This window comes from Zootermopsis nevadensis, unplaced genomic scaffold (genome assembly GCF_977971745.1).
Source record: "Zootermopsis nevadensis isolate Lab colony 2312 unplaced genomic scaffold, Znev_1.0 Znev_ptg000022l, whole genome shotgun sequence".
Lineage (NCBI taxonomy): Eukaryota > Metazoa > Arthropoda > Insecta > Blattodea > Termopsidae > Zootermopsis > Zootermopsis nevadensis.
In genome coordinates this window covers 3,964,088-3,992,066 of record NW_028259154.1, presented here as the reverse complement: position 1 = coordinate 3,992,066, position 27,979 = coordinate 3,964,088, and the positions used below count along the sequence as shown (strand labels likewise).

Here is a 27,979-nt window from a genome sequence, read left to right as displayed (position 1 = left end):
CTTTCCATCTAAGTGTCCTTTGAAGCCAGCTAGCATTAGGAACGAGTACTCACGACAGAGTTGGCGACGGGGATGTGCTATGGCCTGGAGCGTCGCGAACATTCTTGTACGTATTAAAACTATATTGTTGTAGTTTGCCACAGACAGTGAAGAAAGAATTGAGGAAGTTTTGAATAACAGCCTGTGGAGAGCAAACAATAGTTTTTAAACGAAACATAAAAACATATATAAAAAAAAACAAAGATTACTTCAGTGCGTGTTCGAATGTCTTTAATCCTTTGTAGGTACTCAACAACACTTAAATTATTCCTTTCGCTTGCAATAATTCTTGGAGTTTTCCCATTTTTATCAGGAATATAAGGATTGGCACCCCAACATATGAGCAAATTGGCTAACTCCTGATACCCAAACCATGCAACCTGGTACAATGGTGCCCAGCTATCATTGCACCTAATGTCAGGATCTGATCCATTCTGAAGTAGAATTTCAGCAACTTGTAAGTAGTTTGATTCAGCACCTTAGTGTAATGGCGTCTAGCCCGAATCACAGCGAATATCGTTTCTAGCTCCGTGAGCCAACAACAGTTCAGCCATTTCTTTGTTGTCGAACCATGCAGCCTGGTACAATGGCGTACAACCATCTTTTCGCTTAATATTAGGATCTGATCCCTTCTGAAGTAGAATTTCAGCAACTTGTAAGTGGTTTGACTCAGCAGCCTGGTGTAATGGCGTCCAGCCCGAATTACAGCGAATATCGTTTCTAGCTCCGTGAGCCAACAACAGTTCAGCCATTTCTTTGTAGTCGAACCATGCAGCCTGGTACAGTGGCGTACAACCATCTTTTCGCTTAATATTAGGATCTGATCCGTTCTGAAGCAGAATTTCAGCAACTTGTAAGTGGTTTGACTCAGCAGCCTGGTGTAATGGCGTCCAGCCCGAATCACAGCGAATATCGTTTCTAGCTCCGTGCGCCAACAACAATTCAGCCATTTCTTTGTTGTCGAACCATGCAGCCTGGTACAGTGGCGTACAACCATCTTTTCGCTTAATATTAGGATCTGATCCGTTCTGAAGCAGAATTTCAGCAACTTGTAAGTGGTTTGATTCAGCAGCTTGATGTAATGGCGTCCAGCCCGAATCACAGCGAATATCGTTTCTAGCTCCGTGAGCCAACAACAATTCAGCCATTTCTTTGTAGTCGAACCATGCAGCCTGGTACAATGGCGTACAACCATCTTTTCGCTTAATATTAGGATCTGATCCGTTCTGAAGCAGAATTTCAGCAACTTGTAAGTGGTTTGATTCAGCAGCTTGATGTAATGGCGTCCAGCCCGAATCACAGCGAATATCGTTTCTAGCTCCGTGAGCCAACAACAATTCAGCCATTTCTTTGTAGTCGAACCATGCAGCCTGGTACAATGGCGTACAACCATCTTTTCGCTTAATATTAGGATCCGCCCCCTTTTTGAGAAGCACTTTTGCAACTGCAACATGATTCTTTTCTGTTGCCTCATGAAGTGGGGCCCAACCTGAGTTACATCTCATGTCTATGGTGGCATTGTAATCAATCAATACACTTGCTATTTCATTAGAGTTAAAATAGGCTGCCTGATACAGTGGCGTGCAGCCATCATTGCGTTGAATATCAACAGTGGCTCCGTTTTGAAGCAAAACAACTGTTATGTCCAGACGACCAATTTCTGCTGCTATGTGCAGTGGAGTCCATTTGTTTGCATTCTGTGAGTTCACGTTGGCTCCTTTGCATACCAGCAGCTGAACCACATCCTGGTGGCCCGCCCTGGTGGCAATGTGAAGAGCTGTCTCTCCTCCCTCATCAACACTGTTCATATCAGAACCGCTGTCAAGCAAATGGAGTACTGCCATTAGATTTCCTTCACCGGCTGCTGAGTGGAGAGATGCATTACCAATAATGGCTTCATCAGAATCACCTTTTTTAAGATTTTGTGGCATGTTGCATAGGCCTAAATCTAGCAACTGGGTCGTTGTGTTATGAAGAGAGCGACGTGATTTCTGGACAGTGTCATCTGCTTCCATTTCAACCTGTAAATAAGATATTTTTATAGAATTAAATATTTTGACATAACACACAAAGAATCCATAAGTATTTTTGACCAAAATATGCAAAATTATAAAAATTGCCCGATTATGATACTCTGGGCAGCAATGATCTCTGAAACATCGCTAAAACTTCTACCAAACTACACGGCACAACAACCTAGAAGACAGCCATATTCAGACTCACCGCCGTGAAAACCCAAAATCCTACAAAGTTACTCTTTCATTACTGATTCAACTGATCCATTTAAGGTTTAATTCCAAATTATTGTTCACTTTGCCTCACTGTGCTGTTTTAAGCGTTCGTTTGTGACACATACATGGGAACACACGCGGTTCCAAATAAACTCTGAAATTATATAATTATTCCATTTTTCTGTCAACAGACATTATTTAATAACAAACCAAGACGTGCCAACGTAACCCCTAGCTCAGACACTATGACACATTAATGCATACTTACATGCTTTTTCTCAGCTTCGTGTGAGGAATTCAGTTCTTGCTGAAGCTTCTGGTTGTGTTCCCTCGTACTGTTCAGCAAATCATCCTTCAAATCCACTAAATCTTGCAATCGTGAGACAAGTTGCTTTTCCAGGTCTAGAGCTCTTTTAAGCTCCAGTGTTTGATTCTTCTCGTGATATAGCTGTAACCACAAAATTTACATTGTTTCTGCTTTTTATGGGAAGAATTATATTTCCATCGACCAAAATTTTGTTGCGTATTTCAACAAAATTTTAAATTGTTTCATTGTTTAATGTGTAAGAACACTTGATCATATAAAGAAATATACGACTATCACAAGACTTAATTGATATAACACATCAGAATAAGTACAAATTATGATTATTTAAAACAATTTTGTTTTAACAGTTTTCTAATTTTTGAATGAATGCAATTGTGTTGTCTGCCTTCGAGTTCAATGAGTTTCAAAGTAATTTTTAATTTTATTTTATACATCTCATGCAGCAACTGGTATTTTACATACACTTGAATAAAATTCCACTCATTTCTCTGAAATGGATTATTGTAAGTAAACTTTGTGAATAAGGCACAATGAGGTCTGAAACTTCTATCTGTATAATTTTTAATATTTAGCGAAATGCAATGAAAATTGATAATGGAATTCTGCTCTGTGATGATCTTATAGCTATTAGCTATACAGCAATATGAGTTTGGAACACCAGGTTTTTCTACAATAACTTAATATGAAGGCCAATTATGAAAATATATTTCAAAAAATATATTTGGAAAGCATGTACTCCATCAGAGCACACATCTCTATTGGTTTATTTGTTGGCCCCGTTCTGATAACTCTGAATTTAAGGTTCATAGTGAATACATACAGAACAAAATAAAATTATTTGAAAACTTTTAGTAGTTTGGGACATTAAGCATCAGGACAAATAGACATCCAGATGTCACTTAATTATGTGTTCACTTTTCTTACTCAGTCTATTGCAATGTGTGTTAGTATGCCAGTCAATGAATAAGCCAGACGACTGATTGCTTACAAGCTGAAGTAATATAATTATAATCCTTAAATACAGGTAGGCCTCGATTTACGCCGGAGATGCGTTCCTGGATGAAACCGGCGTAAACTGAATCGGCATAAATCGAAACTCTTTTATAATGTAAATCAATGTGAAGTCAATGACGTGCGTTCCCAACACCCAAACATTGACGAGTAATAAAATTGCATTACATTTAAAGCTCTGAAATAACGTAAATAAAATAAAGGGAATTTAAAAAATACATTTTATACACTTACAATTGGCAATTCGTTGGTCCCAGCGAGAGACTGCGATTATTTCATGTAACTGATGTGTACAGTCATCACCGCTGTTATGCGATAGTTACGTTAATATGAGACGCCGATCGCGTAGTAAAAATAACCCCGGGACCTCCGCGGAGATTAAATTAGTCCTTTGAAAGTTTAAAGCGCCAAGAATGAAATTGCATAAGAGCAAACTCGCATATGCAAAAGTTTGCATTTCACAAACAGATTTTACCGATTCATCGATGTCAATGGAGCAAATTCGCGTTAACGAAACACGTAATTGCAGAGATGACTGTATTTATAATTTTTATTCAAAATCAGCGATGTAAGAATTACGATTTAGTATAAGAATCATTACGATAAACATTGTAAAACGTTATAAATAATTGTAAAATATATTTTTTTGACTTTCTGGTTTCAAAATTGGCGTTATTCTGAATCGGCGCAAATCGAGGGCTACCTGTATAAGCTACCTCAAGTATGAAAATTTAATGATGGAATCGTAAAATTTTTCAACAAGGTAAATCGAAAATGGAATCATCTGTGCAAAATATAAATTATCCATAACTGTGACACTGATGTGACACTAGGTTTGGTGTTACAGAAGGTAAATAATAATAATAATCCGTGGCGTAACAGCCCTCTGAGAGCCAAACAGATCTAACAAATTGCAATTAACTTTCTCTTGTAGGCCTACCTCTACTTGCAGCCCCGATAACTTCTCATTTTCTAGGTCTTCATCGGATATGCAACTAATACTTCTTTCATCATTTGTTCCTTTCATATTTTCTATTAATATTGTTGCATTCTTCAACTGCAACTCCAGCTGTTCACAGCGGGATCGTTCCAAATGATGAGCTAGTCTCTCTTGCTGTAACACGTCCAGTAACTCCAAGCAGCCCTTGTTTCCAGATCCTCGTACTTGTGTCAGGAGTTGCAATAACAATTGCATTTGTGCTTGAACCTGAGACTGGTTATGATAGATCGGATCTAAAGCCATCTCTCAAAGCTGCAGATAAAGAAACAGCGCATCTTTCAAATTGTATTAAATATTAGAGTAGAGGAAGAATGGTCTATGATAAATCAATACTGACAAGATGGCGGTGATATTATAAATTATACGTTTAACTAATAAATTATTTAATCCCATAAAGTACAGATCCCTTACAAATTTAAAAATATGAACCAAGTTTCCTACTACAAATTTTATATAATTTATTCCTCAAATACATTTCGACAATCAACACACATTGAGTTAAACTGCAATTCATCTAAAATTTGATTTTGTTACGCAAAAGTTAGGCTACGTTAAACAGTTATGTTATTCAGATGTGAATAATCTTACTGTTTGATGATAGCGAGGGCACTACCAATAAATTAAGTCAGTCACAATGCAGAACATAGCCACTGTATGCTAATGAGTTACATGGGATTATATTCATAGATGATACAGTTATTATTATTATTTAGTGTTCTGTCTGACGACAGGTCCATATGAACAGGATCCTTTCATCCTTTTCTTGGACTGGGACCTGTTCATATACGTTCTTGGCAGATGATCCAGAAGTGGTTTGCCATTGCCTTCTTCTGTGTGTGAATGGAGTAATTGTTGGGATGCCATGGAGGAAAACTCCGTGTTGCCTAGACCACGGCCTTGCCCAACACAAGTTATAAATTCGCTCACCGCTGGAAATTGAACCCGAGACCCCAGGATTACAAGGCCAGCGTTCTGACCGCTAGACCACCGTGGAGACAGATGATACAGTATTGCAACGATTATCTGTAACTGGATTGTTCCAGGTTCTTTGTTGTACACCAACCCCTATTGATATCCATGCAACTTTGCAAACGTGTCTGATATTCTGATACTAACTTCTGCATCGTTTAACTTCATCAGATGAAATTTCTGTACAAGAATTCAGTGTTGTTTGTTTACTTACCGATAGTTTTTCCCTACTTTTCCAACGATCAAACAGCGATTATTATCACAATAAACTCCTCTAAAGATTTGAGATATCAACCACACTAGACTGCCGTCTATCAAATGGTGATCAACTCGACTAATTTTTATAACGAGAACAGTGGTACGACGTGGGAACGTTACACTCTTAATTACAATTTTTCACGTGGTAAAGTTTACTTCTTTAATTCAATTGTCATGACCGACAGTTCTGTATAAACTATCGTTCCCAATTTTCGGTCTTAAAATATGTTCCGTCCCCACATTTGCGTTGATACTCGTATATTCCCTCTGCTCAGGAAACTGATGTAACACACGATAAAGTTCCTCATAAAACTGTCCTTATTATCAGCATTGATGCATGTACATAAATAGAAATGACACACGTTAGTATTACACATGATATTCTATAGCTAGCTAACTTCGCCCGTCTGACCTCTTGAATTTCCAATAAATAAGATTTGCAGTAATTCTCTTGATACCACTTCCAAAGAACCGTAATGACTCCTGACATTCCACGTTCCAAATGTCATATTCATTTTCTGCGATATAAATATGGGTAGCTACAAACTATTCAAAACGAAATACGTAATTACGAAAGAGATATTCGCAGAAAGATTACAACATAATTGCCACAAACAAGGAAACGGCGACTCTTACTTGGAAGAAGTCTGACGTTTGCAGACGCCAATGACCGTAGCCTCAGCAGAGAGAGAGGAGAGGGAAGGATAAGTTGTGAAATAATTCTTTTACTACATGATATCTTCCTATGAAGGCCTGTACATTTTCCCGTTCAGTATAAATTACAGTTGTGTATATGAAGTATAATGCATTGACTACGCGGTCTACAAGTCCACAGATCAAAATTCGAAATAATAAAACCTCGAATACCTCCGCCTGCCGCCAATTTGAGAATAAACCGCTCTGAGGACGATTCAGAAACAAAAGTTGCACTCACTCTATGGTGCAAGATATATTTTTTAAAGTCGATTGTATATTCGGCAAGTTAAAGAATATCCCACTGTTTTACGAAACTCGAAGGTTCATCACCGTGTTCACAAAAGCCCGTCACCGGACCCTATCCTGAGCCAGCTGCATCCAGTTCGATCCATCGATTCCTATCTCCCTAAGGTCTATCTTAACGTCATCCTACCATCTACGCCTAGGTCTTCCCAGCGGTCTCCTCCCTTCTGAATTCCCAACCAGTATCTTATAAACACCCCTCCCCTGCTCCATGCGTGCCGCATGTCCAACCCACCTCATCCTCCTCGATTTAATCAGCCTAACAATGTCAGGTGAGGAGTACAGGACTTGGAGCTCATCATCATGTAATTTTCTCCGTGATCCATCCTCCTCCCTTTTAGGTTCAGATATCCTCGTCAACAGTCTGTTCTCAAAGACCCTTAATCTATGTTCCTCCGTCAAAGAGACAGACCAAGTTTCGCACCCATACAGCACAACTTGGTGTTGCCTAGTTCGTAAGAGGCAGCCTTTCTGGTGGTTACCTAAAAGACGCCTGGAGGAACTGAGTAAAAACATTTAAAAAACCAGTCAGAATAGCTGATCTTCGGGGCAGAGATTTGCTAACTAAATAGCCATATTTTAAACATGATGTTGTACGAGATGGACGTCTGTTTATCTTTGGTCTGAGATAAGTGTTATTATTCAGTTCACAGCTTCTGTCAATGCATGTCTTGAATACCAGACTGGTTTCCCAATCACTGCAGCTCCACTGTTTAGCACACCAATCCGTTATATGAAATGTCCTCATCGACTGTCACATTCCTCGTAATGAAAAATATCAAATATTTGTTAATACAATTTCAACCAATCACCTAAATACTAAAGTAAAACCAACTCCTGAAATCTGCTTTGCATCATACATCAGACAAAACACAGACTTCAACATAATGTTTCATGTGAGAACTCCATATATCCAGGAGTCGGGGACCACTGGATTACAAATCAAAAGCACTAACCACTACACTAAAATTATTCAGATGATTCATTGATCACTTCAGAATAATTTTAGTATTAATACGTAATCTGATATTCTCTTTGATGTTTAAACCCACTGCAGTATAAATGTCTAATGTGTAAGTATAAATTGGATAAATTTTTGTTCAAATCTTTGTATGTGACATGCGAGCTTCGTGATTAATTTTGACCTCAGAGTACGACTGAATCTATCCAGGCTGTTTGTTGGATGTGCGTCCCAGCAAACTCTAACAGAAGCGTCAACAAACAATAAAACAGACTCTGAAAAAACAGGTAGTGCAATTCTGTACCCTAATACTAAATATATTTTCATTTATATAAAAGATCAGGACTTCGTGTGCAACTTTTTAATTTGGGAGTGCGTTTTATAATGAAATTGGGATTCTCTTTGTGTAACTTCATTTAACAAATTGCATCATTTCTTTCTGCAAGAGTGTTCAAATTCTGTTATCCGTAAAATTTATACTTTTATAACAAATCGTTAATAACATTTCAGGATTCAAGAGCCAGGAAAAACAGAAATCATTTATCAAATCTAAAACTTCTTGACGATGGTGAAGAGTCAATTGAATAAAAATTTACTTGGATATTATCCATCGTCTAGTAAATATAAAACGTAAAACGACGTTTCGGAGATGGGACCTGAAGACGGAGATAGAGCCCCATCTCCGAAACGTCGTTTTACGTTTTATATTTACTAGACGATGGATAATATCCAAGTTACCTGAAGACGGAGATAGAGTCCCATCTCCGAAACGTCGTTTTACGTTTTATATTTACTAGACGATGGATAATATCCAAGTAAAATTTTTATTCAATAGAAATCATTTATATTCAGACAACCAGAACTGTGATTTGCGAAGGGACAGACGTTAATCCAGGATATAAACAATTTTAATAGTATGGAATAAATCCATCATGTGTCGTTAAACAAAGAACCTGCTGTGTAATGACCGATTAGGTTGCAATATTTAGGAGTTCCCAGGCTCAAATTTCAGCCTGGAAATGGTCTGTCCTTTGGTTATCACGGGTGGGGTAGAAATCCTAACTCAAACTGAGATGTGACCATTTCCTTCAACATTTTTTTCCAACTTCATCCTACCATTTCATACTACATAACAAGTGTTATTATCAAACATTATTAAACGAGACGTAAAGAAATAAGATATTTGTAAAATTTAAACCTGTGTTTATTTAGGTACGATCTACCACAACAATTGTATAATTGCCATTAGGATTCACATATTACCTTTTTGCTAACATCTTTCTATTCTTCTTATTATAATAAGATCCTGAACATTTAGAGTCTGAACATTCATTTGTCTCTTCTGATTGTGTGATACGATGAAAGTTAATTTGTAATTTCACATCAGAGAGTAAAGCTTAATTTGCCTCTGTGTATACGCTGCAACTAGCATTCTGCTTTTACGAGATACTGACTTCCAGCCGAAAGCATTTCCCATCGCAATTGGGAAGTCCTCGGCTGTTTTCTCTACCTTCAGGCTGGCCTGAAGATGCAGACAACAGATTCCTCCAAAATGCTGGTAAATACCCACCTCCATAAGGTGCGACAATCCAGAAGTCCAGAATAGACTAACTTAAGTCATTCCTCAGGAGATCAATGGATCAATTCTTTTTTAAAAGTAAAATCTAACCGATTTCTTTTGAATTATTTTAAATTCTTAACTCTCAGTAACTGCGTTTCAAACTGTGGTAGAATCTTGCCTCACAATAAACCAAGGCATCTGCACAGACGTAAAGAATTTCGTGGTAAGATTTTGATGCCCATAATTTGATTCAACATTATGTTTCTTGGAAATCTACAGGATGGAGGCCCTGTCCTTGAACCTGCGCCTTCTAACATTATCCGGCATTGTTGAACCCACATCTGTTTCTGGCAGCCTCTGGAAGAAGTCTCTGTTCTCAATGTACATGACCACATCCATCATTGTGTTTATACCAATCCTACTGGGGGAACTGACGGCTTTCTACCATTTCTGGGGAGACCTCGTGGTTATTACCAACAACATGTTTACTTTAGTTGGTAATGTCACTTTCTACGGAGAAGCACTCTACATCATTGCACGGAAGAAGGACTTCCTGAAGCTGGTAGAGAAACTTCAGGACATGATAGATCATATGCCAAGGTTTGTTCTGCTAAACATGAGGCCTAAAAAGGCACATCATGAGCAAAATCCATATTTCAAATCTAAAACTTCTTGACGATGGTGAAGAGTCAATTGAATAAAAATTTTCTTGGATATTATCCATCGTCTAGTAAATATAAAACGTAAAACGACGTTTCGGAGATGGGACTCTATCTCCGTCTTCAGGTTCCTACACAGTTGGGCCCACTAGATAGAGCTAATCCCTATCTCCGGACCGAATAAAAATTTTCTTGGATATTATCCATCGTCTAGTAAATATAAAACGTAAAAACGACGTTTCGGAGATGGGACTCTATCTCCGTCTTCAGGTTCCTACACAGTTGGGCCCACTAGATAGAGCTAATCCCTATCTCCGGACCGAATAAAAATAATCTTGGATATTATCCATCGTCTAGTAAATATAAAACGTAAAACGACGTTTCGGAGATAGGGATTAGCTCTATCTAGTGGGCCCAACTGTGTAGGAACCTGAAGACGGAGATATAGTCCCATCTCCGAAACGTCGTTTTACGTTTTATATTTACTAGACGATGGATAATATCCAAGAAAATTTTTATTCAATTAAAATCCATATTGGTCGACTGGTGGCTAATTTAAAAAAAAATATTAACCCATCGCTGTACCATGTTATGAAGGTGAGACAAAGCTCTACACATTCTAAATCTCAGTACAGCATAGAAGTGAACAGATAACTTCACGCTGTATTCGCAAGCTACTTCCTTACTTGAACATGGAGATCAAAAGAAGAATAAGATTGATTTTCACAGCCTGATCATTAAAATGATGATGCTAGAAAAAGTAACACTAAGATTTGAGTTAATAGCATTGATTCCTGGTGTATTATATAGGGCCTGCTTTGTTTCGCTAATTTGATTTCCTACAAATAGTTGAGAACTAGGATTTTATCCCCCAGTGTTGTACTTTCTTCCCGAAACACCAGATCGCTCCTGTACTTTGTTCCTTAAAGATGGTGATTGTCTTTTCTCTACATTTACTGACTTGCATTTCATACAGTCTTCAGATCTGGATTGCGTGCAAAATTCATAATTCTGGTGTTTCACATTTCACGTGTTCTCTGTTCTCTTCCTGTGTTTTATGTTATCTTTATTTTTGTATTACAAGTTCTAAGATATTTTGGTTTCTTTATTCTATGATTTCATGATTTAAGTTCCTTGAATCTTGTTTTAAGTGACACGTCATCTCCTTTTGTGACATCCATTCTAGACCTCAATTGGTTTTGTGTTCTGTATTCCAAGTTCCCATTGATTCTGTACGAAGTGCTTTGCAGCTACATTTGTTATCGTATTACATGTTTACTCTGAATGTACGTGGAATTTATTGTTATATCTCCTGATAACGCATGTGGTCTTCTCCCCAGGGCTGGTGCTAAGTGCGACCTCATTGCCAAACAGACAGCAAAACGCAGCAAGTCACTCACTTTGAGCATGTTGTTCATCGTATACATGGTTCCCTTTAGCTGGAGTATTTCACCTCTTGTCAGCATGCTCCTCGCAGTTGACGAGGACATTCCAGAACATGAAACTCAGCTTGAGGATGAGGTTGAGGAATTCTGGAAGAGCCTTATATCTATTATGTGGCTGCCTCTGGATGCTACACAATCCCCTGCGAGAGAATTTATCTACATGGGTCAGGCATTTGTGTTCTTAATCACTGCCTCTTACTACACCTCGGTAAACACTGTTTTTGTGGCGTTGATTGTGCAAACCACCGGTCAGTTCGAGATCCTCCTGGCCACAATAAACCACATGGATGATGCCGTGAGGTCACAAGATCTGCTACCATTTGAAAAAACTGAGGACCTCACAAATACAGTTCTAATGGACGTGTCTGAAGGTAAGGTGATGAGGTGGATGCACCAACATGATGATCCAACGGATTTACGTCCATACTTTGTGGCTGTCATACGTCATCATCAGATGATTATTGCGTGAGTAGGTCCTCATTACATTACCGTGTTTCACAGATTTTGAAATAAAAGATTTTTTGTGGACTTTAATTAATGAATGGTGGTAATTATTCTATAAGAAGATGTGCATTCTAAAAATGTTAAATTGTCCTACCAGCAATTAAAGTACACGTAACGGTAGCTAAAATGTCCCAGTTTTGTGTTTGAAGGTCAGTTTTATGTGGGAAAAATTTTAACGCTAAAAAAGTGATTAAATATCCACAAAATGGCTATAAAACTACCTAGAGATATATTTGCAGTCTAGGATTAAACAAAAAACTTTGCTCAATACATGTCAACGTTTTATTCATATAATTTCATTGTCAAAGAAATGTTATTAAGAGGAATTTTTAAGGCCAAAAAGTAATTTGTTTTAAAAGTAAAAATGTGGTTCACAATTATAAATTGGGCGTAATAATTTTTGTGCAGGTAGCAATACGATTTACAAGGCGCTCATTATTTCTTTCAAGTTTACACAGTTCAGAATTTCTGTAAGATTTGCCAAGGAAGCCAAAGTGCATTTTTCACCGTTTCTTCAAGTGAGAGAATATAAGTTTTTACCTTTTTTTTTGCAATTACTGTAAAACTACATTTCTTATTTGGAATAAATTAATAAAATTACTTTTGCAACTGAGCCAACAAATTTCAGAATACAATATAATGTTCATGTATTCTACGCGTGTGTATTCTAGGAAGGGTAATAATTTCCTACGTCTCTGGACCACGTTTCCACCTGTCATGAGATTTATTATTCTCTTGTCGGAAAAGATATGGTAATCAATTGTTCTCACAAGCAAGGAACGAGATAGGAAATAAGATATTTTAAATACTAATAAAATTGTCTCAGATTTTTTGTTAAAATTCTGCCTCGATACTTTAACAGGAAGGGGAGAAAGTGGAAAGTTCTCGTCCAGTCTGGAATCTGACTCGTATTTCATATTAAACCACATTCGTTGAAAGTATATTCATTAAAAACTTCACTTACTTTAATTTACGAAGAATAAACTACATTCTGTAAACATCAGACATGGCTACTTATTTTACTGTTTATCTCGTGTAAGAGGCAAATTTTCTTCTGACCGCAGATTCGCCAAGCAACTGAACGACCTTCTCAGTCCACTGCTATTCTTATATTTCTTCAGCGCTCAAGTCATGATGTGCGTCATGGCTTTCCAGATGGTGCTCGTAAGTTTCACATTTTGAATTACTTACAGTGGCCACACACACATTTCGAAAATCTTCTATTAAGACAGCTTAATTTACTGTTGTAAGCTCAGATGAACCTGTGTACTGTTCTTAAGCAGGCTTCACTCCAACCAGATTGTATTTTCAATCCTTGAATTCCTAACCTGTAATCTTTTCATCCAATCATCTAAACTAGAGCTGTGCAAAACTTTTGTTTTCTCTCGTCCAACCATAAGCCACCGGAGAAGAATTTTCTTCATTCCTAAAGATGACGGCAATTAATATGAGAACTCAGTCTACTATAAAACCGAATTTGTAAAGTAAAATTTTATCTGAAATGTCGATAAATCAGACCACTACAACAAGGCGTATCAAAGAAAACGTGAACAATTCTATAATCATCACCGTTGTTTTAATGATTCGTATACCTGACTTTAAAACGAATAAGTTTTTATAATTGATTTTAATTAACCAATTGATTTACAATCCAAAACTTCTGAACATTCATTAATATTACGAACAGGCAATGAGGATAACTTCATTGTTAGTCCAATGTTATGCACGTTAATATTTGTCCTTCATTATCACACACACGTATTTAAAAATGGTTAAGCTTTCTTTATCAACTACAACAAATAAGACAGCTCGTACGTATTCACATAGACGTCATTATTTCTGTACTGATAATCCTTCAAGAATCTCGTTTCCACATGGAACAGCGAAATACTAAAATGTGTTTGTTTTCCTGCAGACTTGGGAAGAACAGAATAATTTCCTTAAGTTCTGCTTTGGGCTTCTCTGTGTCCTGGTGGGTCCATTTTTCTTCTGCTCGCAAGGAGACGTACTTATTCAGAAGGTATTCGAAAGTTAAAATATTAAAAAAAATTGTGTTTCATGGACTCAGTTTTGTCAATAATTATTCACCAAGAGACGTCAAAATACAGCACTTACACTGAGTATCCTACACAGAATAAAGCTATTAAGGCTTTCTTTGAAGAGATGATTTCTGTTTTATTAAAAGTTATTTATTCTTAAGACAAGTGACAGAGAAATAATTTGCATATTTTATATTCTTATGATAACTTGTCACTTTCCAAAGAACTACAAATGGTTTCCTTATAGCATAAATAGTTGTCTAATATACGATAATGACACTCAAAAGCTGTTTTGAAACAAAGTATCGCCTTCCTAGAACAGGAAATATTAATATAATGCAGGAATATTTCGGTAATCAGGAAACGTTGTAGGTTAACTTCTTACTCTAAGCTTGAAATAATTAGTTTCTATTAGTACAGAACGTTTGTGTTTGCAGAGTTTCGAAGTACAGCAAGCTGTGTATGGATGTAAGTGGTATTACCGTTCGGAGCGCTTCAAGCGGACAATGCTGCAAGTGATCACGAGGTCACAGAGACCTGTGAGCCTCACAGCCGGAAAACTGTACATAGTATCCATGGAATCGTTTGCGAAGGTAAGCAATCTATTTAATTTCACCCGGTTTGTAGCAAAACTATGATACACAACGGCAATATAAACAATTTTTATAAAGACCATTTCTCACCGGTCACACGCTCTTAATACGATATCCACCGTGAACTGTAGCTTCAATGTGGCCAATCGTTCCGAAGGTTTGACTGAAACTAACCGTTGGACAAAGGAGAGGTTATGGCAAAACAAATTTTCGCTGGAAAAGCGTAACATCTGCCTCTGATTCTTTCAGATGCTGAACACAGTTTATTATTATTTCGCGGTGCTGAAGCAACTTCATGAGAAATGACGCAGCAAGAAGATATATTGAGGATTTGTTTCAACAGTAACATTTTAGCACCACATAAAATTGTGATCACGTGGGGTCATAGTGACGCCATAATAAAACTTCGTGCACAGAATTTTAGAACGCAAATGAACCGACAATAACCCATCATGAACATTCACATCCCAACTCAAGTAAACAAATCCAAACCTAATGTACTCATACCAAATGCAACAGTCAATAATTCTGGAAGCTTTGTAATCATTTATCCAAAAATAAAATATGCAATGCAGAAAAACTATTTCATGGACTTCCTCGACCAACCATTGCCAAATGTTGCTTTCAAGGTCACTCTCTCGTGGCCAATGAGGAGCTCCATCCTATTGAAAAAGAGCAATTACGAAGAACCCAGCATCCTATTTGTAGGCTTTCAAAATTAAACATGTACCCTAGCAAACAGTGCCCTTTCTGTGGGGAAAAACAAAACATTGCCCAACAGCAGTCCATGTGGTATCTGTGGTGGATAAAGTGGCACTGGGGATGGTTTTACCAGAGTCCTTCGGTTTTCCCGTCATCATCAATCCATATTTACCTCTGGAACCGATGCAGTGTCAGCCTTGTCAAATCCAACCGAACTGCTGTCTCTCTCATTCGGATCCATGTTTCAAACCCCGGACGCAACAGAAAATGTAACTAACAAGTCGCCGGAATTCAATGACACAATGCAGAATGTACACCAAGCTTCAGCGTTGCATATCATGGATGACTTCAAAAAGATTACTAGAAAAATATTTAATTAAAAATCCGAATTTCACATCCGGATAAAGGTTCAAACACGGAATGTGAAGGTGGTTCTTACCTGGAACCCAGCAAGCGGAAATATGCCCCTAAAGAATGTTCTTGGCTGTAACCGAACCACTACCCAATTGCAACGGAATATCAGACACTGCAAGGGGGGGTGCACCAGGCACCAGGGTTTTCCTTGGCTCGATTCGCGCCACAGTAATTTGGTCTGAGTATTCGACTCACAAGAAGTATTTACGATAGTTCTCGTTTTAAATTCACGGGCCGGAACATTACACATAAGTCAACCCTCCTAAGCGTACAAATCGAGAATTCGGTTAAATCACACCGACTTCAGCAAAAATAAATTGTACCAGTTTTACGTCATTATCCGTCCACATTACTGAAGGGAAGTGCTACCCTTTAAAGCGCCACGAATAGCTACACCTGAAACCCTTGCTCGAAATATCCCCACTGACAACCGTTCCATATCTAAATCGCTCTACATCTGACGCCAGCCAGATAACCAACACCCAGGAAGTACCGTCACCTTTACCACTAATTTCGGTGAAATGACCAAAAAGGTGATGAATGGATACTGTTTGCTACAGACTGCCACATTCTTCAGGAGTGGGAGCATCGAAAGGTTGAAACTGTTGGTTTATTCAGCGAGCTTTCAAATGACACAATTATACAGTATCGAACGACAGCATATATAATGAATTGGTAGGGATGAGGGAGGAAGCAGACATGGTATAATCTCATCCACTATCTTAGCAATACCAAAGGACTACAAACAGAAAGGTCCCCAGTAAAATATAACACTTTAAATTAAATTATCAGTAGTGCATCCAAGAAAATCTTCTCGGGCAATCAGCCGCGTCAACTGGTTACTACAGTTCATTATTTGTTTTCTAAACCATTTTTAAACCATTTTGATTAAATGAATTAATTTCCCTGTTGCCACTGATGATGACCTCTTGAGGTTGAAATGTGTATGGCACTAGTGTCCTTTTTATAGAATTAATAGTTTGTTTGCTTATTTTATATTAACAGTAGTTCAATTATTGGTATCGAAGAAAGAAATATATTTTATGCTGTTATTTTACATTCCTCACAACTGTTACTTATACCTCAGACAAGAATTAATCAGCAGGTAAAATGGGACGACATTCATACCAGATTTCAACAGAATAAGTCTATCTGCTGAGAATGTGCACTCATACGCGCGCCTCATTCACAAGATGACACCATAACATATTTTTTACTTATAAAACAAGGAAAGTAGGTAACGCAAAGAAGTTCACCATTCTGCGTAACTACCCAATCAAATACTAAAACTTCAACTAAAATTTGATGATAAAACTCTGTGTGATCTCATTTAAACTGTGTATTTTTTAAACTCTATAACAAGTACAAATAATAAGTTTTCAACAAATAAAAACATCAAACACACATCAAACTTTTCCCATATTCATGCCATGCAAATGTTTGCTCGGTGCAGCACTGCCACCTGTCGCATATACAAGCCGCAGACCGCACATTGAACCAATAGCTCACTCCTCACATTCCGATTTTATTCACATGCCTCTCGCTTTCTTGTTATGTCAGCTTACATGTGTGGAATAAGTGAGAACTCTTTTATCACTGAATTATAGGTCTTCAAAAATCATCATACATTTTACATTCTGAAAAATACATCTAAAGATGGCACACACCAAATTAAGAATCTTATTTTATATGGTGTTAAGCTGTAACAAAGATAATACAGTTATAAGCAATATTATGATACTTATCATGGTATTTATCTCCAGTATATTCAAGTATTATTGTGCACAGAAGTAGTTCATTTTGCCTTTCAGTATCAGTACAAATGTAATTTAAAAAATTACTGTTCCCAAAATGGACGTACTGAGAACAGATTATTTTGCCAGAATAATTTATTTTGAAATATGTAGCACACAGAAAAGTACATCGTTTTGTGTTTGTGCAAACACAAAACATTAAATTCCAAAGTATTTCTCTAATGAGAGTCGCACTTCTGATAAACATTTTCAATATCAAAAGTGTCTGAAGCTACAAAGTTTTAAAGAATTGTTAACCACTTGAACCACGCACAAGTGACATCAGGTGGTTCCAGAAACTAAAATCATATCTGACTCTAATGGTTAAAGGAGTGACATCATTTGTACTTATGATTTCATCTATAAGTTCACAGCACAAACTTCCAGTCACATTACGAGATCATTAAATATTCATTCCTATCAAAATGTTAGTGTGTACCTACACTCTAATAAATTCTAGGTTACCTCATAGGCCAAGCGACATTTCTTTAAAGAGTTTTTACATGAAGATCGCTGTCTTCTGGGTTGTTGCGCTGTGTCGTCTGGTCGACGGTTCCAACTGTTTTAGAGGTCATGCTGCCCCCGTCATCGCCCTGATGATGGAGGCAGTATGACCTCTGAAACGTTGGTAAACATCGACCAGACTACACAGCGCAACAACCCAGAAGACAGAAATCTTCATACTCTGATGACGGAGGCAGTATGACCTCTGAAACGTTGGTAAAAATCGACCAGACTACACAGCGCAACAACCCAGAAGACAGCAATCTTCAGACTCACCGCCGTGAAAACCTAACCTCAAATCCTACAGAGTTTCTACATGTTCCTGACAACGACGACAAACATATTAAACTTATGACAGGTTACGGAAAATGAAAACTACTTTTCAAAAGCTCAATGAAGTGTATGCTAAATACTACAGCCCATCTGAACATACGGTGCCCAGAAGTTGTACTTTTCAAAGGTAGGGTTTTTGAACTGTAATACCACAGGGAAGCAAATCATTTTGGATAACAAAGGGACATGATATAAGATTTTGAGAGATATACATACAACAGGACAGTGTATTTAGACAAAGACAAGAAAAGTGTAAATGCAACTAATGACGATCTAACAGAACTGATTAAAAGGACTGAAATACAGTGGATTCCAGTTAATTGGGCCAAGGTTAATCGGGGCAGCCGTTTATTTGCTTCCCTTATTTGGGACACCATGCCATTTAATCGGAATGGCACGCTTATGGCATGTCGAGGAGTCAGTGAGTCATCGCTGATTCACTCAGTAATGAACACGTTCGTATTCAGACAGTGTAGCGAATCTGCTTGCGAGCAATAAGCAGCAAGACTATTCAGAACTGCTTTGCTCACTGTGTTTTTAAGCATTCAGGCTTGGAGATGCCAGTTACGACCAATAGTGAAAATTACGCCGTTTTGGAAGTGCAACACATCAGAAACTACGAAGAGTATGCATCCATCGACAATAGTCTTCAATGTTACAATGAAAATTAAGATTATGAGGGTGCAATTGTTCAACAAATTGCAGCAAAACACCAAAAGACATCAGAAGACTAGGAAAGTGATGAGGACGACACACCTGAGCTTGAGCGAGTGCCAGGACGCTACTTCATGCAGAAAGGCAATGAAGGCAGTCCTATATCTGCACTAGATACCTGCACTGATTTTGTTCAGTTGCAGTCAATCAGCAGACAACGGCAGGGCACGCTTGATAAATTCCTCCATCATTAACTGTTAAGAACTACATTAAATCAAAATTGTTTTTAGCGTAAATATTTTTTTTTCTGATCTGTACCATTTTTTCCAGAATTCATTTACAGTATTTATTTTTTGCTGAATAAATCATCTCAATAAACAGGAGTTTGTATTTTGTTTTAACCGTTTTTAATTCTTTACGTGGAACTTCGCATAATTGGGGCAGCCGCTTAATTGGGCCAAAATGTTCTAGTCCCGATGTGTCCCGCTTAACCGGAGTCCACTGTATTGGGACATCTCTTCTCCCAACTTATATTTCACAATTTACATACTAAGACTACAAACTGATGTGGTACTGTCAGACCAAAATATAATTGAATGCCTAGTGATTTTGTGCAGAGAAACTCGGACTGAACGGGGGCAACATAAAGATTATACAGCGAAGGGTGATATGACACAGTCTGGAAAGTAAACAGAATGTGAACGTGTTGACAAATATGCTTCATCCTCCAGCAGGTGATTTCTGTGATGAGTATGTAAATGCTCTGAAGCCAGCAACTGTACAAGACTATCAAGACTGTAACAGACACGCGGGGTACAAAGACAAGAGTGTGCGTGTTGATCCCTGCTTTCAGCTGTACCACAAAACTAAATTGCTCAAGACTGTCAGCACGCTACAAAATGTGGAACACCAAAAATAAGTAGCTACTGTTTTGTTCTGTAATTATGCTATTTTATTGGCACTTCTTTAATCTATTTAAGTACTAACAGCTTTACGGAATCGGCAGGTATGGGTACGGATTTGTGAAAGGCATGAGAAAATATGACATTCTTCTGAAGCATTTTTAGATATTTATCTGATTTTGATGTTTTGTGGGACAAAAAAAGAAACAGCTGCTTGCAGGGAACTATAAGAATTTCGAGATTTTTTCAAATTTCAGGCGGATGTTAATATGTAAATCCACCCTTTTAAAGTGCGTGACTCAAAATTTCATACCTGATAATACAAGAAACATATAGAAGGATTTTAAACACACATCGGTCTCTTGTGAATGTTTAAGCTTTAAATAATGTCATGACGAAAGGGGACGATAGAGTCCCATTTAAAGTGCATATGGCAAATGGATTTCCCTTCCAGCTGATAAAAGTTTAGTTATGCGTATATGTGCCTTTAATCATTTCTGATATTTCTGTACATGACTTGATAAAAAACATTAAGTAATTGCACACACAGTTATGTAAATATATTTTAACAAACATTCACTTTTAAAGAACAAACTGATTTATGAAAATGTTTCAAACATCACGTCAAGGACAATAGAAGTCACCATGCTCTAAAAATTCTGTTTATTATACCACAACGTTAAACTGAATTCAGTTGTCTTCAAAAGCATACACAGAAGCACATAAGAAACACTACATTCAATGTTTATTTTATTAAAGTTACTGTATTATTATATATTCTGTCTTCATACTTTTATGTATTAAAACATGCAAGGAAAGAATCTAAGACTATCTCCGATTTAATTCCTACTGGTTTCATAATTTGCATGAGAGTTTACATTTGATGTCAGAAGAGGACCAATGAAAGAAAGCTGAAATTATGGTACTCCTGTAACGGCATGTTTTGACCAACATTTTTTTACACAAATAAAGTGTTTCAGATTTATATTAACAGGGTATTATATTAGTCTTTAATATATTCAAATTGGAAATTGTGGTTAAGTTATTTCCTTATGCTTAAAGAAATTCAAATGTAATGTGTTAAAGGGTAAAGTAACAAGGAATGGCGAGAAGCACTAAGGAGCCAGATATCGAAGGGATGATAAACACGCACAGGAGAGGGAAGGTACGAAAAGATAAAATAAAAAAAATAAAGAGTGGGGGATTAAGATATGAAAGAAATTTCTCCACGTTCGATTTAAACTGCTTTCTAAACAAGTACAGTATAATAAACAGAACTTTTAATGCATAAACCAGTAGAAGTTGCATTTTGATAAATTCACAGGAGATATTAAGAATATTAAATATGATAATACAGTGATATGAGCAAAAAAATGGCTTTTCTTATTGTTTGTATGACTTTGGACGTAATCTTCCTATGCGTCTCTGTACTAAGTGTTATTTTATTGAAACTTTTAAATTAGTTATCGCTATTTCATTCTAGTTTCGTTGTCTAATATGCCAAGATATCTCAAATGTTTTATAAGCTTTCTTGAAGCCTTTACAACAAATGCAGGAACACAAATGCCTCAAAAATTAATATTTCAGCCAGAAACCCTGCTAGCATTATTTACCTAGCAAAATTACCATCGATACACGGAATACAAATTCACAAGTATGCACAGAAATTAACCCCAGCTAAACATTCTATTTGCTACACTCCTTCACAAGATATTCAAAAATCTCAGTCTTACGCTGTGATGCCACATCACAAATATACAATATATAATGGTTACGAGAGTTACATATTTCATCTTCCAAACACTCCTCTCAAAGTCCATTGTGTAAAAGAAAAGAAAAAGATTAGGAAAGACTAAAGAAGCTACGTACACATCAAAAAGAGCCAAATAATAAACATTCGGGGTTTAAAAGTACTGGCAATCTGATCACCACTGGGCCGACACGAAGAATCAGTCTTAAATGTAGCGTGTGCATTCAGCTTTATGGTACTGAAGCTAGTGTAAGATCCGTCAGAAATCTTGCGACCACTTTACATGTGAGCAAATATTAAAACGTGCCCATCTTCTCTACTAAAGAATTTAAATTAAATTACAATGCCTGAAAATATACGTTAACTTTCAGCTGCCACTGGAAAACGGATTGCTCAAATCTTGAGTTATTTTAAAATGTTGAATGCATAACCCCAGTAATTATCATAAAGATTTTTAACCTCCATAAACTAAACCTACGTAAACAAACGTTAGTAAATGAATATGTCACTGCGTTGACTCCGTCTCTATCAATACCACTACTTTTCTCACTGAGAAATGTAAAAGACTGGTTATAATAGTAACAAACATATAAAATACAGAAGCATAAAAAAAATTATTTTACCCCAGTTTTATAATAGTAACATGAAAAAAGAACTAGTTTTTAACTTGGGCAACAGAAAATCCCCAGTTACGTCACGACAAACAAAAACAAACCGACTACATTCACTCAGAACTTAGCTACGGTGCAGCAGGCCAAGTATCGTTCCTAGACAAACCAAAAGCTCTTAAAACTTAAGACAATCCATTCCCATCTCACAAAAACTAGAACCTTTCCACCTTTTTAAGATATACTTGACATACATAATTGGCGTAAAAAGTGCGATACAATTATTCATACAAAAATGGCTAAAAAAAATGTATATGTCTGATCCTGTCAGCATGTAGTAACAACCACTAGGGACACTGTTAACAAAATAATTTCATCCAAAGTTGATATCCAGTGCACCAATTAAGGCTCTCATCAAGTGTGAATGATGTTTCAATAATAGTTCCAGTACCATTTTAATCTTATCACTGTTAATTGAGACGAGCACTGTAGAGCGACTGAACTGACGTTCGCAAAGCGTGAAACTACTTTCTTCAGAGACAAACAGACGGAGAAGCTTTGTGAATCATCTACTGGTAACAATGACTAAAAATCAGCATTATTGCACACATAAATACTGTTGAGATGTTTCACGTACGAGTTGCGCCAGACAGCATACGAAGATGTTGCCGGCGCAATGTCACAGGGTGAGGTAGCCCACTGAATGCCTCTGAATGTCAGAATAAGTTTAAGTTCATACCTCTCCACAGCCACCCAGAGCATGCTCAGTCATACTAAGGCAGAGTGATTCCAAACGCGAGTTGATTTCTGGATCGACAGCACTCGAGTTACTTTCTGGAGTTGCGCATTTTGTTCCGGGCCCAAAACTTAAGCCGCAGAAGTTGTTGGGTTTTGGCGGAGCTGAACGTGTCCTCTGCAGCGACGCATGCAGCTGCAGAGGCTGGAATCAGAGAGCATTTACTTTAATACAGAAGCGGTCTGTTCACGACAACTACGAATCTTGCTCTAAACCAAGAAACAAACAAGAAGACAATTTTGTTTCCACAACAAACTATAATGCCTAAATGCAGCAAACAATTTTTTAATGAGTATTTTATGTGCTAGAGATGGAACAGCTGTAAACAATTAATATATAAAAATGTTTTAAAGTTTTATCACATCATCACTAAGATATTCGTACACTTTATGTGCTCTAAACACTTTCAATATGTGATGCAACTTGATCGTTGAAATACATCATCTTCAATTCTGTCTCCTAACTTCTAATTACATATATCGCAACATAGCACTAAAGCGCGAGAGATATTAATGCACTTCAAGTAATATTTATTTATTTCTGGAGAGGTTACTATGGAGACATGAAAATAACAAAGAATAATTCTACATTCTTGATGTCTTTAGCATTATATGAATCAAGGAGTTAAAGACGTTCTCAACTTACATAACCTCTTTAACTTGCAACTGCTTGCATACTAGGATCCCTTATTTGAAACCAGAAGTCCCTCCCACTATTTGCTAGAAGTCTGCACGTCTCACCCACATTCTGCCTATTCCAAGACATTCAAGGTTTTCAAAAGGTGCGTGAATTTTGCACAGCAGTAATTTAATAGTTAAAATACCAGGAGATCTGGTGGTGTATATATTATTAAATGGTAAGAGACCGTAATACCAACAAACAGTGTCTATGTCACCTTTGAGAAGGCATAAAATATCAGAGATGCTAAACCGATCATCACCAAGCACGTCAGATAGTGAGCCACGTGAAGATGACAGATATCCCAGGTTTCAGCATAAAATGGACAGTCCACCAGGACGTGCACCACAGTAAGTTGGACACCACATTTTCTAATGACAGGCGCCGGCTTATCAACAACAAACGACCATGTGTCAGGTGCGTATGACATCTGGAGGCAGATGGGTGTGACTTCTTCCTTCCTGACAACACTCAAAGATGACTGCCGCTCCTGCACAGATGGCTTCAGAATATGCACTTTGTTTCCCTGAGGATTATCCCATTTGTTTCGCGATACAGGAAGGTGCAAAAGTCGCGGAAAACCGCTAGAGATGAGCACCGCATGGTCCAGATATGCAGAAGGGCAGTTCTACAAAATACCGCCTCCTGTGTATCTCATGAGTTGAGATTGCCATTAGGGTGTATGATACATTAGGTGCAATTCTTGGGGGTGTAATGGGAACACTACAAGGCAACTGTATGTCAAGTCCTTGTAGGTTTTGAAGGCAAACACCCACAGGTCAAGGAGCTCCTATCTGCCACAGATTGTGGGATGAAATACAGCTGCGTATGCCGAGTGCTTGAGTCGAGTTGCCAGTTTTTCAACATAGATGCAAAGAAAATCCCTATGCCGTGACAGTCGGGGCTCTTCCAACTCCACATATAGACTCTCTAGACAGCTGGTGCAAAAGGCACTGGTGGCAAGATGAGTACACGTATTGTGAACAGGGTCTATTATAGATTGGACTTCATTTCTGAGTTCCCTGTAGAGACACACAAGTTGGAAGTCAGGCCAAAACCGTGGGACAGGAATAGGAAAGATCCTTTCTGGTGAGACAGGAGTTTCATAAACCTAATGTCTTACACTAAGAAATTCATAAACCTAGAAGAAGGGGGACAAAAGTGTTGTAAAAAAACAGACGTAGCAGATCCGGATGATTATAAAGTGGTGATTATGTTGATGTGGTAGGTGTTCTGCATGCAAAGTGGAGCAGTTGTGAAGAAGAAAAAGATGGCAACAGAAATGACATAAGAGTGGAAGAAGTTTACGGGACGGAAAGAAAAACTTGAGAGCCCTTTCTACATCCCCCCATGTTGAAGGGGACTTTTATGAAATAAACTCTATTCTTGTGAGAAAAATATTAAACTTCTTACATTACGCTGATTTTCTTATGTGAAAGTCGTTCAACTTAAATAATGTAATGATTCTAAAATAGATTTTCGTACCGACTGAATACTTTATGAACTCAGAGAACCTACAATACTTGGCAAGGACAAGCTGAGTAACAGTTGTCATTATCTGACCTCTGGAAGTGTATCCTGTAAGCTTGGTCTCTTCGCCATGAAGGAGACACCTGCTCCCAGCATGGACAGACTACTGCAGTGCTGCTGCTGTTGCCGCCCAAGAGGACCCGATGGATATGACAACGTGAATCCAGGCTTGGCGCTCGTGCCACGGTGGTGATAGTTACCACAGCCAATGGGCTGAGGAGGGGGGAACCTCTGTCCCCGGTTTCCGTGTAAATGGGAATAACCATTTGTCGTCCCAGAAGAGAACTGACTGTGATGATGCCACCTATAACACGCAATATGCAGAAACACAATTATTTCTATATTCATACCATCAATAAGAAGTTATTTAAGCATCAACAGTGCTAGGACATGAAAAGAGTAGAACTGCAAGATCATGCGCCTCTGAAAGGAGAAAATTCTACAAAATAATGCATCAACACTAGGAATAAACATTTATAAATTTAACCCAAGCATATGTAGTTGTGAAATATAAAAAATGCAACGCCCATTCATGATCTGCAGACAACCATCAATAATACTGTTACTCTTACTGTGTCCACTGTCAATCTATTACTCTGAGTTAACAGTGCCAAAGTCCAGGTAGCAAGGTCAAGGGGAAAAAGGACGCTGTCATCTTGCCTGAATATAAAGCTGAGAGTACGCAGTCTAAATGCTCTGACACTGAGCACTACCAAGTATGGCAGTGCATTTTGGTGGAAACCACTCATGAAGATTTGTACAACAGCGAAATCATCTACCCCTTTGCAAATACATTTTATCCCCAAAGCCACTTAAGAGATATAACAACATTTGATAAAGAGAATGTAGAGTAAAATTTTATTTCATTAAATTTTCATGAAATGTCCCCAGAATTAAATCTTCTTTAGCACAATAATTTAGGAAAACATTTCTCTGAAAAAACATCTGTAATTAAAAGGAATTGTTAGTAAACTTTAATGCAATGTTAAAATAAGGCTAGCGACATTTTTAGATCATAGTGAAAAAACTGGTTCACTAGAAAAGTTAATAGGAACAACAATTTTGTTACCTTTAGTCGAGTGCACCTACAAATGAAGTCCGATTCATTTTAAGGAAGAAAGCATTGTATCTGAAACTGAACTCACTTTAGCCTGGCGTGACGCTGGTCACTGGCTTTGTGTTGAGAAGGGGACAGATGCCATGCATCCTGAATCTGGAGTCTCCATGAACTCAGCCGTCGTTTCTGCTGTGTAGTAAATGCTTCATGCTGTAGTGAGTGATCCAACAGCCACATAAATAAGCGAACTGTCTCTTCTTCTGTGTGATTACTCACCAGAAGTTGAGTGCATACTGGACACATCAACAAAAATCACCATTACAAGTTAAGTTCATCCTACGCAAAGTTATGTGAACATTACACTGTAACACAACAGCAAAACCGAAGGGATCAATACAGCAATGATCCTTGATGACAGCAGATAATGTAGAACACACGAAACATGGGAGTACAATGCCTGACATATAAGGAGAGAGCATACACAGATAAATAAACGCGTACTTTAAAACACATATCATACGAAAAATAAATTAGGTTTACAGTGATGAACGGAAGATATCAAAAATCTTTGTAATATGAAGGCCCTGCTTCCACATTTCTTAACCATCAGCTATGATTAAAAACTATACTTCCCTTTCTACCTACAGCGTTCTCAGACTTTCTGTAAAAGCATTAATATAACACCCGCTTTCCTGAAAAATGCCACATTAAATAAAAATTTATATATCAAGGACTGACTCAAGAGTCTAAAATATGGGTTACATCTCGAGTTGGTATTTTTAGTCATAAACTTAGTGAGTGTGATAACCATTTAAAAGTTAAATAACATTTCAATAATATAGAAAAGAATTTCTGGGATTGGTTTGTTACCACAGTATCCTTCTCATATTAAGTTTGGAAACATTCCCCTCTCTTTCATGAAGAACTTTTTTGTTTTTGTAAAAATCTGGCTTACTGAGAAGTTATTATTAACTCTGGTGTACGTCATTAATTCTTTCTGTGGCTCTTTATGAAGATATGAATAGCGACTGTAGCCTACAGTAATGATAAAGCTGCCAACCCCTATTTAGAGATTAAATAATGCAATCCACCCTATGATATAACAGGAAAATTCAGGATGTGAAAATAAATTTATGTGAAGGACGTTTGTGAGCCTAGGAAGCACCATGCTTTTGCCCATTTCCAATTCCTACCTTTGCCCATAACTTTAGTGAACTTGACTGGGATGTCTTCATCAGGAACTGCGGTGTCCGAGTCACTCGGTGCAAGTATGAAGTCACTGCCAGTATTTTCTACATTACTGCCAGCAGTACCATTATCAGTGATCTTCACATCACTACCAAATTCAGTCTCATCTCTCTCCTTGTCATCACGATGGGAAGCTTTGATTGGCGACAGTAGAATTGCCTTTAACTCTTCCAGAGCTGCAGCCAGGTTGTTACCTTCAACCACTTCCTATATTAAACAGGTTAGAAATCAAACAATATTTTTAATTCTAACTTTGTCTTACCTGTGAGTTTGGTCAATTGTTTGGTAATACTGTTCATAAATAATGAAAGACAAATTAATGCTACAAAAGGAATAAAATTCTTTTTTACAAAAGTGGATTGTAAAAATATACAAAATGCTGGTACTAACCTACAAGCCCACACAGCATCACA

At 37.5% G+C, this 27,979-nt stretch overlaps 3 protein-coding genes across 5 annotated transcripts in view; 1 reads left to right on the top strand and 2 right to left on the bottom strand.

Moving 5' to 3' along the window:
• Positions 1–248: 248 nt before the first annotated feature.
• On the bottom strand, positions 249–6,119 carry LOC110841555 (uncharacterized). Its single transcript, XM_022087231.2, has 4 exons — positions 5,793–6,119; positions 4,550–4,861; positions 2,539–2,718; positions 249–2,060 (listed from the first exon to the last, which is right to left on the bottom strand). Exons 2-4 carry the CDS (start codon positions 4,850–4,852, stop codon positions 534–536), a joined length of 2,010 nt encoding a protein of 669 aa, XP_021942923.2. The 5' UTR covers positions 4,853–4,861; positions 5,793–6,119; the 3' UTR covers positions 249–533.
• Positions 6,120–7,967: 1,848 nt separating this feature from the next.
• Positions 7,968–15,180, top strand: LOC110841568 (4-vinylanisole receptor). 2 transcript variants are annotated; one of them, XM_087353472.1, is made up of 7 exons: positions 7,968–8,083; positions 9,637–9,957; positions 11,357–11,926; positions 13,030–13,129; positions 13,881–13,985; positions 14,442–14,597; positions 14,847–15,180. In XM_087353472.1, exons 2-7 carry the CDS (start codon positions 9,638–9,640, stop codon positions 14,901–14,903), a joined length of 1,308 nt encoding a protein of 435 aa, XP_087209598.1. In that variant the 5' UTR covers positions 7,968–8,083; position 9,637; the 3' UTR covers positions 14,904–15,180. The 2 variants fall into 2 exon arrangements, with proteins under 2 accessions (XP_087209598.1, XP_021942932.2); XM_022087240.2 differs by lacking the exon at positions 7,968–8,083 and having other exon boundaries at positions 9,600–9,957.
• Positions 15,181–17,037: 1,857 nt separating this feature from the next.
• Positions 17,038–27,979, bottom strand: part of smg (sterile alpha motif domain containing protein 4 smaug) — a 30,239-nt gene continuing 19,297 nt past the window's right edge. For both annotated transcript variants that reach the window (XM_022087230.2, XM_022087229.2), the window contains exons 8-11: positions 27,512–27,773; positions 26,407–26,611; positions 25,295–25,565; positions 17,038–23,197 (exon numbers count right to left, since the gene is read on the bottom strand). In XM_022087230.2, the coding sequence (XP_021942922.1) occupies positions 22,991–23,197; positions 25,295–25,565; positions 26,407–26,611; positions 27,512–27,773 (945 nt within the window). In that variant the 3' untranslated portion in view covers positions 17,038–22,990. The remainder of the gene's footprint in view (positions 23,198–25,294; positions 25,566–26,406; positions 26,612–27,511; positions 27,774–27,979) is intronic.